Below are 12,975 nucleotides of genomic sequence, written 5' to 3'. Positions count from 1 at the left end.
GTTGTTAGTCTCTAAGGTGCCACAAGTCCTCCTTTTCTTTTTGTGTAGGAAGTGGGCATCTTGTGGCTCATGGGGCTGCTGGTCGTACCTCCGCAGGGAGCCAACAATGAAGGGTAAAGGTTGTGTATTCTTCAGATTTTTTTTTCCGCAGGAGACAAACAACGCAGCCAGTCCAACTACTGGATATACCAGAAATTCCAGTACCTATTAAAGATAAAGCCACGTAAGGGGAAGAGGGAGGGGAGACTCTTCCGATTTTTAGGTCACCTATTGTACTTTGACTTCAATGCTAAGTATTTCCACACCTCAGGATGGGGGGAGGGAGAAACCAAGCTGGTGACTAAGCCTCTGCCCCTTCCTGGCTGAGCCGAGCTCAGGAAATAGTACACGAAAGGAAGAGCAGGGTGTGGAACCGCGGCTCTTAATGCGCCTGCTACCCAAGATACACACTCTCGCCGAAAGAAAAGGAGTACTTGTGGCACCTTAGAGACTAACAAATTTATTAGAGCATAAGCTTTCGTGAGCTACAGCTCACTTCATCGGATGCATTGGATCTCTCGCCGAGATCGACTTGTCCGATCATCAACCAGGAGGCAGATTTTGTATCCCCAAATCCTGCTGATTAAGAGGGTCTTGATTTAGGAAGTGGATTTATCACTGGAAAGAAACTTTTCGAGTCAGTTGCGAATTTTTCCTCCCCCAAGATGTTTCGGGAAAGAAAGTGTCTGTGCCAGATTCAGCGCCTGTTGTTCATCGGATTTCTGATGCTGTTTGCCACGGTGGTACTGAAATACTCCTCCTGGGAATGCAACTTCAGCGATCTCGGGAAAGAGACCGTGCATCTGAAGAGCGAGGGTTGCAAGGCTCATCTCTACCAGTCTCTAAAGTTGTCTCCCAGGGGCCAGATCAACTGCTCTCGCATCATCAGAGGGGATGTGGAAGCCGTAGAGGAGGCTCTTTTGAGCAGGCTACAGACGAAAACTAAATCTGAGCCTTTAACCCCAAAAGATTACGTGAATTTAACTAAGGACTGCGCTCACTTTAAAGAGCTCAGGAGGTTTGTCGAATTCCCACTGAGCAAAGAGGAGGAGGATTTTCCGATTGCATATTCCATGGTAGTGCATGAGAAGATTGAGATGTTCGAAAGATTGTTAAGGTCCATCTACACGCCGCAGAATATATACTGTGTCCACGTAGATCTAAAATCCCCGGACGAATTCAAGGACGCAGTCCGAGGGATCGCCTCGTGCTTCGAAAATGTCTTTGTGGCCACTAAACTGGAGAGAGTAGTGTACGCATCCTGGTCCCGGGTCCAGGCGGACCTGAACTGCATGGAGGACCTACTCAAGAGCAACGTGCCTTGGAGGTATCTCTTAAACACCTGCGGCACCGATTTCCCCATCAAGACCAACGCCGAGATTGTCCGAACCCTGAAGTTTCTAAACGGGAGAAACAATATGGAATCCGAGAAACCCTCTTCGATCAAGGAGGCTCGCTGGAAGTACCACCACCACGTGGAGAACTCCGTGATCCGAACCACCACGGAGAAGAGCCTCCCGCCCCAGGCCTCACCCATGTTCACAGGCAATGCCTATGTTGTGGTCACAAGGGACTTTGTTCAAGCCCTCTTTGAAAATGCGATGGCGCAGCAGCTGCTGGAGTGGTCAAAAGATACTTACAGCCCAGATGAACATATCTGGGCCACCCTCCACCGGATGCCAGGCATGCCAGGATCGGTGCCTTATAACAATAAGTATGAGGTCTCCGATGTCAATGCTGTTGCTAGATTGGTGAAGTGGCACTACCTGGAGGGCGATGTCAGCAAAGGCGCACCCTACCCTCCTTGTACGGGTGCCCACCAACGGGCGGTCTGTGTGTACGGGGTAGGTGATCTTCACTGGATGCTCCAAAACCACCATCTGCTAGCCAACAAGTTTGACCCAAAGGTAGATGAAAACGCAATCCAGTGTCTGGAGGAATATTTACGGTACAAGTCGGTGTACGGGAAAAATCTCTGAGAGCCTGTCGGGCCTGGCAAGGTGAAAACACAAATCTTGAGAGCGACCTGTAAAGAACTTCACCAAAAAAAAATGCTATATTCACACAGCACTTGGTTTTAGCTCGCATTCTCAGCAAGCGGGGGATTTTGCTCTGCATACAGTACTGGTCACTGAATTCACAGACCTGAGACGATCGACAGTATTTTTCCTATGGTAAAAATCTTAATACATGCTGTGCGAATTACAGTGAAACCTCTCCAGGAGATTCTAGACAGCCTCATGTTGTCAGTACCGAGTCAGATTCTGCTCCACCTTGAACAGAAAACCTCCAGTAAGTGATTGCCCTGTCCTTGGCGTGGTTGCTCAGGACGGATTTCACTGTATTTCAGTTCGAATAAAAGCTTTTTCACACGAAGGAAACAAAAAGGAATTTGCTAATCACTTAGAATGTCTGTTTAATTTGCTTCCTCCATTCCACTGCTGAGGTTGCATTCTAAAGTAATTGTGCTTTTGTAGTTTATGATATAAACTAAGGAGACTCCTACTGTAGAGGGGGAAATAAGATTTAACCTGGTTATCAGCCGCAGTCATTTTGCTATTCAAGTGTCTCTTCTGTGGGAACTGTATTATTCTCAGGATGTGGCTTGGGAGAGTAATATTCAGGACCTGTTTATTCTCAGATCCAGTCTGCACGTAGTTAGCACTCAGTACCCGGATATGCTATCTAGAGTAAGGATTTTCTACAGAAAATCCCAACTATAGAGATCGATGGATTTAAATGATGCTTTAAGTGTATATAATGTGAACTGCAATTCAAGAGTATTCAGATGTGGAGTGCTAGTACAGTCCTCTGTTTCTGTGATAAAGTGATTGGTCTAGAAGTTGTATATAAGCAGCACATTTCATCCCCACTGGTCTTGGGGAAAGAACCCCCATTTTTTGGGGGGAAGTCACAATAATAAAAAAATTGCCCCATAAATTTTTTCTGCTTTGTGGCAAAAGTTTGGAAGAACTACTTTATCTGTAGACATGATTTCCTGGTACATTAGCACACAATAGCAATCTTAAAGATATAAATATTTTAAGGAATATTATAAACCTTAACATTGTTTGAGCATAGCATGTGTGTTTTGGTTAAAAAGCAGGCAGTAGTTTTACTATGAATCAACATTTCTTTTATTCCCGCTTCCCTTTTCTTTCTGCTTTGTTTCCCTTTTTTCATTCTATGTTTTACTAATCTTTCACATACACACTCCAAAGACAGAGATTACTTGGTGTCCTTGCATTTCCTTTTGTATGGTTAACCACACATAGCCACCTTGTGAGATTATGTAAATTAGTTTTCTAGCCTCTTTTCCTGGTTCTGCCTGGTCAGTTGATTATATTTAAAAATAAGGGTGGGCAAATGACTCTTGAAAACACTGAGAAAGTTTTCTCCTTTGTAGAGTAGAAAGAAACCCAGAGTGGGATGCAGGATTAAAGGTTCAGATCAGTTCATACAAGAGCACAAACAACTTTGTATAGTTTACTTTCTTTGCCCAATGCTGTGCCTATGTGCCAGAGGTGGCTTTCCAGATACCATCCTTTCTACTACCTAACTCCGATTGACCCGACTGTCTTTTACTATCTCAACCAGTTTGGCTTGGTTGGTTTTAAACATGCCACTAACAAAAAGCTAATCAGAAGCTATGTTTTGTATATTTAATTTTGTCCCTTAGAGTTAAAAAAAATGAAAATATAAACCCCCAGCTCTTTGGGTATTTTGTAGCCTTTTTGTCTTAACTGTTGAGACTTCAATAGGACTGGAAGACCAGAGATCCAGGTTTCACTGACCTGCTGCATGACCAAAGCCCTTTAACTTCTGTGCCTCAGTTTCTTCATCTGAGAAACTGGGACAATAACTATAGTGGTATTGTGAGGCTAAATTCGGTGAGATTCTTCGATAAAAGGTGCCATAAATTATTGTTACAAAGAGAACCCTGAGACCCAGTCAGAATTAAGACCGCCAAGATTTCCATGGAAAGCAGGGAATTTGCCCCCAAATCTTATCAAATCAAACATTACTCAACTCATCCCTTCCTTCTCTACAACTTCTCTTATAATGGATGGGGGCTGGAGGGGGAAACACTCATGAGTGTTTATATTGAACCCACCTCAAGAGCTTTGCTAGTTAATCTAGCCGGCTTCCATGGGCCCATCTGCTTTTCCTCGCGTTTCACCTTGAGCCTTAGCTCATTCCTCTCTGTGCTATTACCCTATACGTATACATTTCACTAGTGCAGCACTAGTGAATAATACTGTGGCTGCTGGCAGATGGCCACTATTACCCTACTGATGTCTGAGGCAACTCCATGGCAGCTGGCTGGAGGGATAAAAATGAGGGTGACTGAAATCATGATTTCAGCGATTTGATTTTCTTTTTAAATAATTGATTTAAATCAGGTTGCAGTTACATAAAACTAAATTGAAAAATGTATGCAATTGCAACTTCAGATTAAACTGAATCATGAATGCCATTATAAATGCTGTTTTTTAAAATGCCACAATTGGTAGGGAATCTGAATGTTACAAAACTGCTCTAAGCAATAGCAAATATTAACAATTAGGGCCCTGATCCCACAAACACCTAATCAAGTAGGTGACTTTACTCATACAACTAAACCCATTCATTTCAATGGGACCACTCATGTGCTTCAAGTTCGGCATGGGCATAAAATGTTTGCTGCATCAGTGGCTAAAACTATTTCTATTAAGAACTTTAGTGGCATAAAATTGGTCACTTGCATACAAAAAGTTATGGATATTTTCAGTGGGTTAGAAAGTGTATTGTGAATTTTTCATGTTCACAGAGCAACTTTTCAAAATAAGAATCTTAAAGTTAAGTGCCTAAATCTGAATTAGAAGCCCAAGATCAAGATTTTAAAAAGCATCTAGAATGACTATGGTGCACGTGCCCATTGACGTCAGAGTGCAAACTTTGCCAGACATGCATAGCCTGGTCAAAGCATTTCAGGTTTCTTAATTTGTGAAGGTTCACTGTATCTGAGGGTGGTACTGGTTGCAAATATAGCAGGGACTATTTCCTTATCAATTTTGTATGAGAGCTGGTGGTGCTCTCACCGAAGGAAGTTAATGAGACCCTGGACTCTTTTTTCAAGACATATGACCATTTTAAATCTGATTTATTTATTTTGGAGAAAACATCTCTACATAAAATATACTAACAATTAGGAAGCTAGCGCTAAACACAAGACAAACAGCTGAACTGGATGAGACTGTAAAATAAGTAAAAAGCTAGAAAAACATTTTAAAAATCTGAATTTAAATTTTAAAAAGTCAATCTAAATAAAATTTTTAAAAAATAGTTTTATTCACTTTATATGCCAGTGCAACTACCCTGAGTTATGTCCTTTCAAATGGGACTATTTATCTCCTCCCGCCCCCCCAACTGTTTTTGCTGCCAAATTAACATTTATTTGTTGGACACCTCCCTCTGCTTTCCTGCAGATAGCCTGACTCCTCCAAAACTGACCACTAGTATGTCATTGATCAATCTGCACTAGAAACTATGATTATTCAGTTGCCAAGGTATTTGCTAATTAAATTGTCACCTCAACCCTATCCAAAGAATATGCTGGAAATGAGCATCTGTCCTTCTGGCTTTGGGAAGAGTGGAAAATCTAGGGTTCATTTATTCTACAAACTGGAGCCACAAGCGAGCCATGTGTGTTCTCTGACAGTTATGCAGGCCGGTCTAGAATAACTTTATGCAGACTCAGGTCCTTTGATCCAGGTTAGACCAGTCTGTACTCTGATTCCTGAGGGTGAAGCTTCAAGAGACTCGTTATCTGCATCATTTTAGTATTGTGCTTTATCCACAGGAAGCATTCCATACTTTACCCCGTTAGCCAGAATACAACAGCTAGCAAGCCCATAAAGAAACATATTAACACGATAGTCTGAATATTCCCTAGTGACTGTCACATCTCAATAAAATAGGCTTTGAGTATTCCATGATTCTATAGCATTCAAGTGTCCCATACACTTCTAGATCTGTTAGAGTAATTTATAATCCCTTTGTAATCATTCTATACACATTTCTCCAGTCACTTTTGCCTCCCCCCGTAAAAGTTATCTATATTGTCCCCAGAGAACGTTAATTTTTATTGTTTAAGACACTTGGAAAGGCATATGTTAGACTTATTGCAGACCAGAATTTTATGAAGTAGTTAGCAGAAATAAGCATGCTGGTTTGGGGAAACTAAGAACACAAACTTTTGTCCCAGATTCAAAGTTTGGGAAAGACTGAATTTGCTTTTTCTCTTGTCCATTGCCACTCCCCACCAAAATCTCTGCCTGTGCTCCTTGCCATTGTTGGTTTCATCTGGAGGCAGAAACACTAAAATACTGTAAAGTTGCTTTTGTGTCATGTCTGTTCTGATTAGTATCAGGAACTGCTAAACATCATGTGCACTCTCTCGCTCTTTTAGCCCACAGAAGTTCAGATATGCTGCCCAACTGACACAGATAAAAAAATGTAATAATTTTCTGTTTTATGGATGGCAAAACTATTTACAGTGCAATCTTGCTTGAACCCATGCACTTTCTTTCAGGGGCAGCAGGTTTGTGTAATTTTCTGTGGTGCCCAGAACAGGTCCAAGTCCTGCCTCCCCACACCTGCCTTGTAAGCCAATTTTTTTTTAAATAATGTAAAAGTGGACTGGAAATAGCAAGCATTTAACAGTTTCCCTATATTGCACAATGTGTGTGTGTGGCGGGGACGGGGGAGGATGAGGGCTCTGGCTGGGGGTGAAGGCTCTGGGGTGAAGCTGGAGATTAGGGGTTTGAGGTGTGGGAGGGGGCTCAGGTAGGGCAGAGGGTTGGGGTGTGGGGGGAGGAGGGCCTTGGGGGGGCTCAGGGCTGGGGCAGAAGGTTGGGGTGCAGGCAGTGAGGGCTCTGGCTGGGGGTGCATGCTCTGGGGTGGGCCTGGGGATGAGGAGTTTGGGGTGCAGGCAGGCTGCCCCAGGGTTGGGGCCAGAGAGGAGGACTCCACAGTCCCTCCAGCCCTCTCCCCGAGGGGAGTACTGAGGAAGAGGGTCCCCCCTTCCCCTGGCAGCATACTCACCAGCACAGTCACTCCATGTACTCCTAGGGGCCAGGTCCCTCAGATCCAGGAAGCCCCCTCACCTCCCCTGTGGTGGATGCCGGGGGCTGGGGAGAGAAGGGGACAGCCATCACATATGGCCACCTCTCCCACTGCAGCCTGCTGCCCCTCACCATAGCCTCATGGGGGATGCGGTTGCTCTTTGCCCAGCATGGGGCAGGAGTGGTGGCTGCGGGCGGGGTGGGGGGAAAAATATATATCACACGGTCGGACACTCACCCAAGCCCCAGCAGCTGCTCAGGTGAGGTCTAGACTGTCTCCCAGAAACCCCTCAGTGTCACCTCCTGGTGGGTGCTGAGGGAGGGACAGGCTGCCAGTCATGTGCGCGCTTATTCCCTTCCACAGGTGCAGCAGTCACCTCAACCTGCTGCCAGTGCCGCTCGTGTTGTAGGCAGGGACACTCTGGGACCAAGGGGAGGTGCCCGGGGGCAGCAGGCAGGGCTGGGGAAGAGACCTGGCTCCGAACATTGGTGGAGCTGGGCCCCTGGGCCTTGAATATTCCTGGAGGCTGGGCACCACAGGCCCATACAACATTGCCCCTGCTTTCTTTTGAGCTTCAGCTGGTCTAGAGTGACTTGGTAGATGCAGTTTTTTCTTCCTCACCCCTTTCTATGCCCTTATAACACTGCCAAAAACTGAGGAAGAGGTTTAGCTTAATCCACCCTGAGGAAACTGATAAATAGACCTTCCACGTTAACTCAGTGACATGGTGATTAGCCTTAGTCTTACCAAGGAGCTAAACCATGAAATGTAGCAATCGGGTATGCTGTATTATCATTGAGCATAGAATCTCAGGATTGGAAGGGACCCCAGGAGATCATCTAGTCCAACCCCCTGCTCAAAGCAGGACCAATCCCCAATTTTTGCTCCAGATCCCTAAATGGCCCCCTCAAGGGTTGAACTCACAACTCTGGGTTTAGCAGGCCAATGCTCAAACCACTAGGATTGGAATATTTAATTATAAACCTAAGGAAACATTGAGAATTAAGTCAGCTTGGTTAATGCCCCAGTTTTAACTGCATGGAAGCAGAATAGACACAGGCCTAAACCTCAGGGCTAGACACTTGTGATAAACTGAACTCTTCCTAAAATTACAACTGACCCTGCCTGTACAAAACCTAGCATTACTGCAGTGGGCTCTGGATCAGCCCTTTGTGCAAAGTATACTGGTCAGTCAGTAGCAGAGGTGGAAACAGAGCTCAGGACTCTCCTTCTAGGCCTTGTGGCCTCCAAAAAGGTACATTTACACTGCAAGGACCAAAATACATACTGCTGCAGCAAGTCTCAGATCCTGGGTCAGCTGACTTGGGCTCACACTATGGGGTTAAAAATAGTAGCATAGATGTTTGGGATTGGGCTGGAGCCCAGGATCCAAGACACCCCCATTGCTGGGTTTCAGAGCCCAGTCCAGGTAGCACTATGCTACTTTTTTAGCTCTACAGTGTGAGCCCAAGTCAGTTGACCTGAGCTCTGAGACTCGCTGCCACAGGGGTTTATTTTTGCAGCATAGATGTACTCTGAGGAGTCTTCAGCCTGGCAGTATTTTTACTCCTCTGAAAATTCACCCTAGTCATCAGGCATGATAAAAATTAAGATTTTACTCATTTCTAAGCTAGGATTCCCATAATTTATGTGGCATACAAATGTCATCTTATTTTTTAGCATGTGTGGTAGTAGGACAATAATATAGAGATTCACACTGAATAACCTACATAACTCAGTCATGTAGCTTCCTCTCTTGTAACTAATTCAGCCACCCCAATCTCAGGCCTTTAAGAGCTTTATATCAATTACATCATATTACATGACAGCATAAGCAGCGCACACCACTTAGCTTCAACGGGCTTTGGATCAGAACTTAGACCCTGAGCTGTTGAAATAGGAAATCTGTTTACGCCAGGGTGTCTCGGAGAAATAACTTAAGCAGTCATTGCTATAACTACATCTGAGCTTATCACATGAATGCCTTATTTAATTAGATAGCATACTGTCCTTTGCCCCACTGGCTTCTATGGTAACTTCTATGAAATCTAATGTCTGTCATTTGGAGAAGAACAGTTTGGCACTCCCATATCCAAGTTCTAATGGAGATACAGGAGGAAAGTATCTAGTTCATGTTTGGCCATTATTCACCACTTAATTCAAAAATATTTGAGTCCAAAAGAGTACTGTATCTTGCTGATAGTTTTTTACGGAAGGACGTGTCTGAGTTTAATAAATAAAAAAAAAAATTAACTCAATTCTGAAAAGAGGGCAAGAGTTAACCCTAGAGATGAGCAAAGACAAATATTCTGACGAAGCAATGTTCTTAAGAGTTCCATTCAAAAAACAGGAGAATGATCAGAGTTGTGAACCAAGGCATACATACCAAACCAGCAGTTCCACTCTAGATTAGTTAAGGGACAGCTATTATAATTAGGAAATATTCAGCTCTTATCTAGATCCACAGAAGGTCAGAATCATTATATCTTTTTACACTTAGGGAAAGTGAGGCACAAAGACATACTGTGACTTGCCCTAGGTCACCCAGCAGGCCAGTGGCAATGCCAGGACTAGGAACCAGGTCTCCCGAGTCCCAGTCCAGTACTTCACCCACGAGCTCACATATGTAACCTAGCCATACCTCCATAAATGGGTTCAAACCTCAGACTGTCCAGAACATTACTGATGGAAGTTAAATAGTTTCTATATAGAAGTATCCACATCAGAAACCTTGTCAGTTACTCATCCAATCAACGAACCAACATAAATTATGACCGATATCCACAAACACGCACTTCGCTTTTGAATACCACATGGCTAGCAATCAACTGCTTACAAAATCTATTGCCCAAGAATGATATAAATTAACTATCTGGTCAATAATGTGAAACAAATCTGAGGAAGCCAGTTTGTTCTCAAACTGAAAAAGACAAAAAGCTGATAATAAAAGGATTCATGATTGTTCACCTGGATCTAGCTAAGACAAGCAAAACAGAGGTCTTGACTATTCAGTTACGGAAGATCCCCTGGCATTCTGCAAGAATCAAGGAGCTAGCATCAGTGAACTGACCAGATTCCAACATTTGGCTTACTTAAGGAGGTAGTCTTGATACTGTTCTGTAGGTTCCTCCAGCCCTCCCCAGGAAATACTGACTTAGGACCCAGTCCTGCTTGGAGCACCATGCTGCCCTACACCCTCCGAGAGCCCCACTAAAGCCAATGAGGTTTCATACAGTGATTTGTCCTTGCAGAGGTCAGGGCCTTAGCCCAGCTGTTGTTCTGGATAGGAGTACATTAGACATTTACCAATAATCTTTTAGACAAGACTGACATTTATTGGCCAATTCTGATTCGGACCATTGAGACACAACTCAGCTGGCTTTAGTGTCATGTTTTAGGTCAAGTTCTCATTTATCTTCACAAAAGGTACTTGATGTGAACTGTAGTCAGTGTAATGAACAGTAACAACAGACACCTGCAGGGAATGCTAGCAAAGCTTCCACAGTCATCCCTTCTTTCTCTACTCAGAGATTGGTTGCCACAGGTGTCTTTGTTTTCCAAGATCTTACTTTTCCATGTGTAGGTGCAAGTGAGAAATACAACAGAAAAGGGGGATTAAATTAAAATATATTAAGAGGAAACTAAATTAAGTAATAAATCACAAATAGAACCACGGGCAAGAAATACAATAGACCACTAGGAAAATCTGCAGAGTTATCATTGAGGCAAGTGTGGGGGATCATCTCTTTTCTCATTGGACTATGGCAGCATTTCCTAGCTGTGAGAGGACGGCCCTGGAGAGAGCTCAAGCAAGCTAGGATCATAGCAGAATACCACACACTTCCTTTAAACATTTGTAGGATACAGATGCTTTGAGAAAAAGAAGAGAAAGCATAAAATATCTTACCCTTTCAAGGCCCTGCCATAAAGAGAAAACTAATTTCTGCTACAGTCCCAAAATAAGGGAAGAAGATACTTACCCCACCACAACAAACCACCTAAGTACTATTTCACTTCAAGCCAGCATGTACCCTTCCTGCAGGCTTATATACCCCACATCTCTCCAGGGAAACAGGTGCCTGCTGCTAACAAGACTGGCTAGCCTTCTTACAAGGAACACCTACACAGCCACCCATCAACATTAGCAGACTGCAGAGGTGCTTAACTCTTCAAACAGGGGAATTTTAACCCTTTCCTCACCAGAACCTTTGTGTGGACTTTTACTCTGTCACACCAACCCTATCAATCACATAATTGACCAGATATAAATTTCTAAAATACTCATAGCCCTTCTACCTGGGCTTTGCAGAAATCATTAGCTTCTTTCAGCAGCATAAGGGGAAACCTCCTATGGGACTCTACTAATACTAGAGCTTTGGGGGAAAAACTCTCTCATATGTGCTGAACACCTGAATTCACTTATCTGGAGGAGAAATTTCATGAGTATGCCCTGCTAGAAGCATGAGGACCCATTAAGCCATGCGGGCTGTATCAGCAGCTATTATTAGGTGAGGGTTCAATAATGTAGTATATTGTCATTTGCAAACTCATTTTGCAGAGAAAAATCTAACGAGCAGCAAGTGGCATGTCCTCAGTGGGATGGAGAATGTTACTAGGAGATGGATCACCTAAGCATAGCCAAGCCATTCCAGGGAAGTTGGGGGTGTGCCGAAGCGCATTAGAACATCTTAACAGATTTCATTCACAATCAAGGTAACAAAGAAATGTAAAGAAAACCCCCTTTTCAAATTTCAGTATCTTGGGCACAATGCTTGTAGCATTTTACAAATTCTTAGCACAAGAGCAAATGACTACACAAACCACTCCCTCTTCCCCAGAGGGCACCGAGACATCACCCTTACAGTTTCTTTTGCTGTGACACATTGCATCTGGCAGCAAAATGAATGCTATGTAAGTCCATGCCACTGCAAACCACTTCCTATGACAGGCAAGTCTGCAATTGCAGTCCTGTTTGTTACGACTTGGTACAATATATATGTTCAGCGGAAGTGTTATGTGATAGACAGCTCTGTCCCCATTTGAGCAATGCAGTGGAATGGTATATGCCATAAACATTATGATATTGACAGTATCTCATAGCTTATGTCTGAAAAATAATCCAGGTGGCAGAGCCTATTAGAGCACATGGGCGACTCAGGAGCTAGAAAGGGTTAGCATTTGCAGACACCTGAAGAGAGTATGGCTTTCCCAGGAAACACGGCAGAGCGTGCAGGGACCAACAAACCTTTGCCAGTACTGGATACCTTCTCCTGAATGACCTTCCATTAAAAGTCAAATTAGCTTTAAAAGGAGAGTGGGAAACTTCATCCTCAGGTGGCATGTGCATGTGATTTCATGGGTTTCACAAAATACGCTGGACTAGCTGAGTTTTAAAGTACTACCACTGTATTTTAACCATGTAATCACATATAAAGTTTCGTCTGTGTTGGCAAAGAGTTCAAAGGTTGAACTAGTTTATTTTACTACAGCACGCAGCAGTCTTCTCTTTGTTCAACTTTAGCTGCCGTGTGTCCGTTTTTAAAGCGCTAGGACGCTGAGGATGAGTATTCAGTATATCAATTCATTGTCTGTATCATACCTCTGATCACAACTGGACCCTTAGTCTATGCTCTATGACAGTTCTTCTCTGTCCTGGACTCAGCTCCTACCACCTCAGGCAAGTTCCTAGCCTGAGGGAGTGGCTGGGAATGGGTAGAGAAGAGAGGCAGGTTATGATCTGGAGGAGGCGGGGAGGAGAGTTCCCAGAAAGAGGCAGGCAGAAAGTTTCAGTACCAGTTTTATGCTAGAGTCTGGCCCCCGCTTCAATTC

General features: G+C 43.7%; 1 protein-coding gene across 1 annotated transcript; it reads left to right on the top strand.

Moving 5' to 3' along the window:
• Positions 1–681: 681 nt before the first annotated feature.
• On the top strand, positions 682–2,472 carry GCNT3 (glucosaminyl (N-acetyl) transferase 3, mucin type). Its single transcript, XM_038420255.2, has one exon. The coding sequence runs from the start codon at positions 705–707 to the stop codon at positions 2,016–2,018; it is 1,314 nt and encodes a 437-aa protein (XP_038276183.1). The 5' UTR covers positions 682–704; the 3' UTR covers positions 2,019–2,472.
• The last annotated feature ends 10,503 nt before the right edge of the window (positions 2,473–12,975 follow it).

The sequence above is a fragment of the Dermochelys coriacea genome, chromosome 10 (assembly GCF_009764565.3).
Source record: "Dermochelys coriacea isolate rDerCor1 chromosome 10, rDerCor1.pri.v4, whole genome shotgun sequence".
Lineage (NCBI taxonomy): Eukaryota > Metazoa > Chordata > Testudines > Dermochelyidae > Dermochelys > Dermochelys coriacea.
The sequence above is the reverse complement of the archived record's forward strand: the minus strand, read 5'-3'. Positions and strand labels throughout refer to the sequence as shown.

Excerpts from the sequence above, each read along its gene's own strand:
- GCNT3 (XM_038420255.2), top strand. The coding sequence starts at position 705 with ATGTTTCGGGAAAGAAAGTGTCTGTGCCAGATTCAGCGCCTGTTGTTC.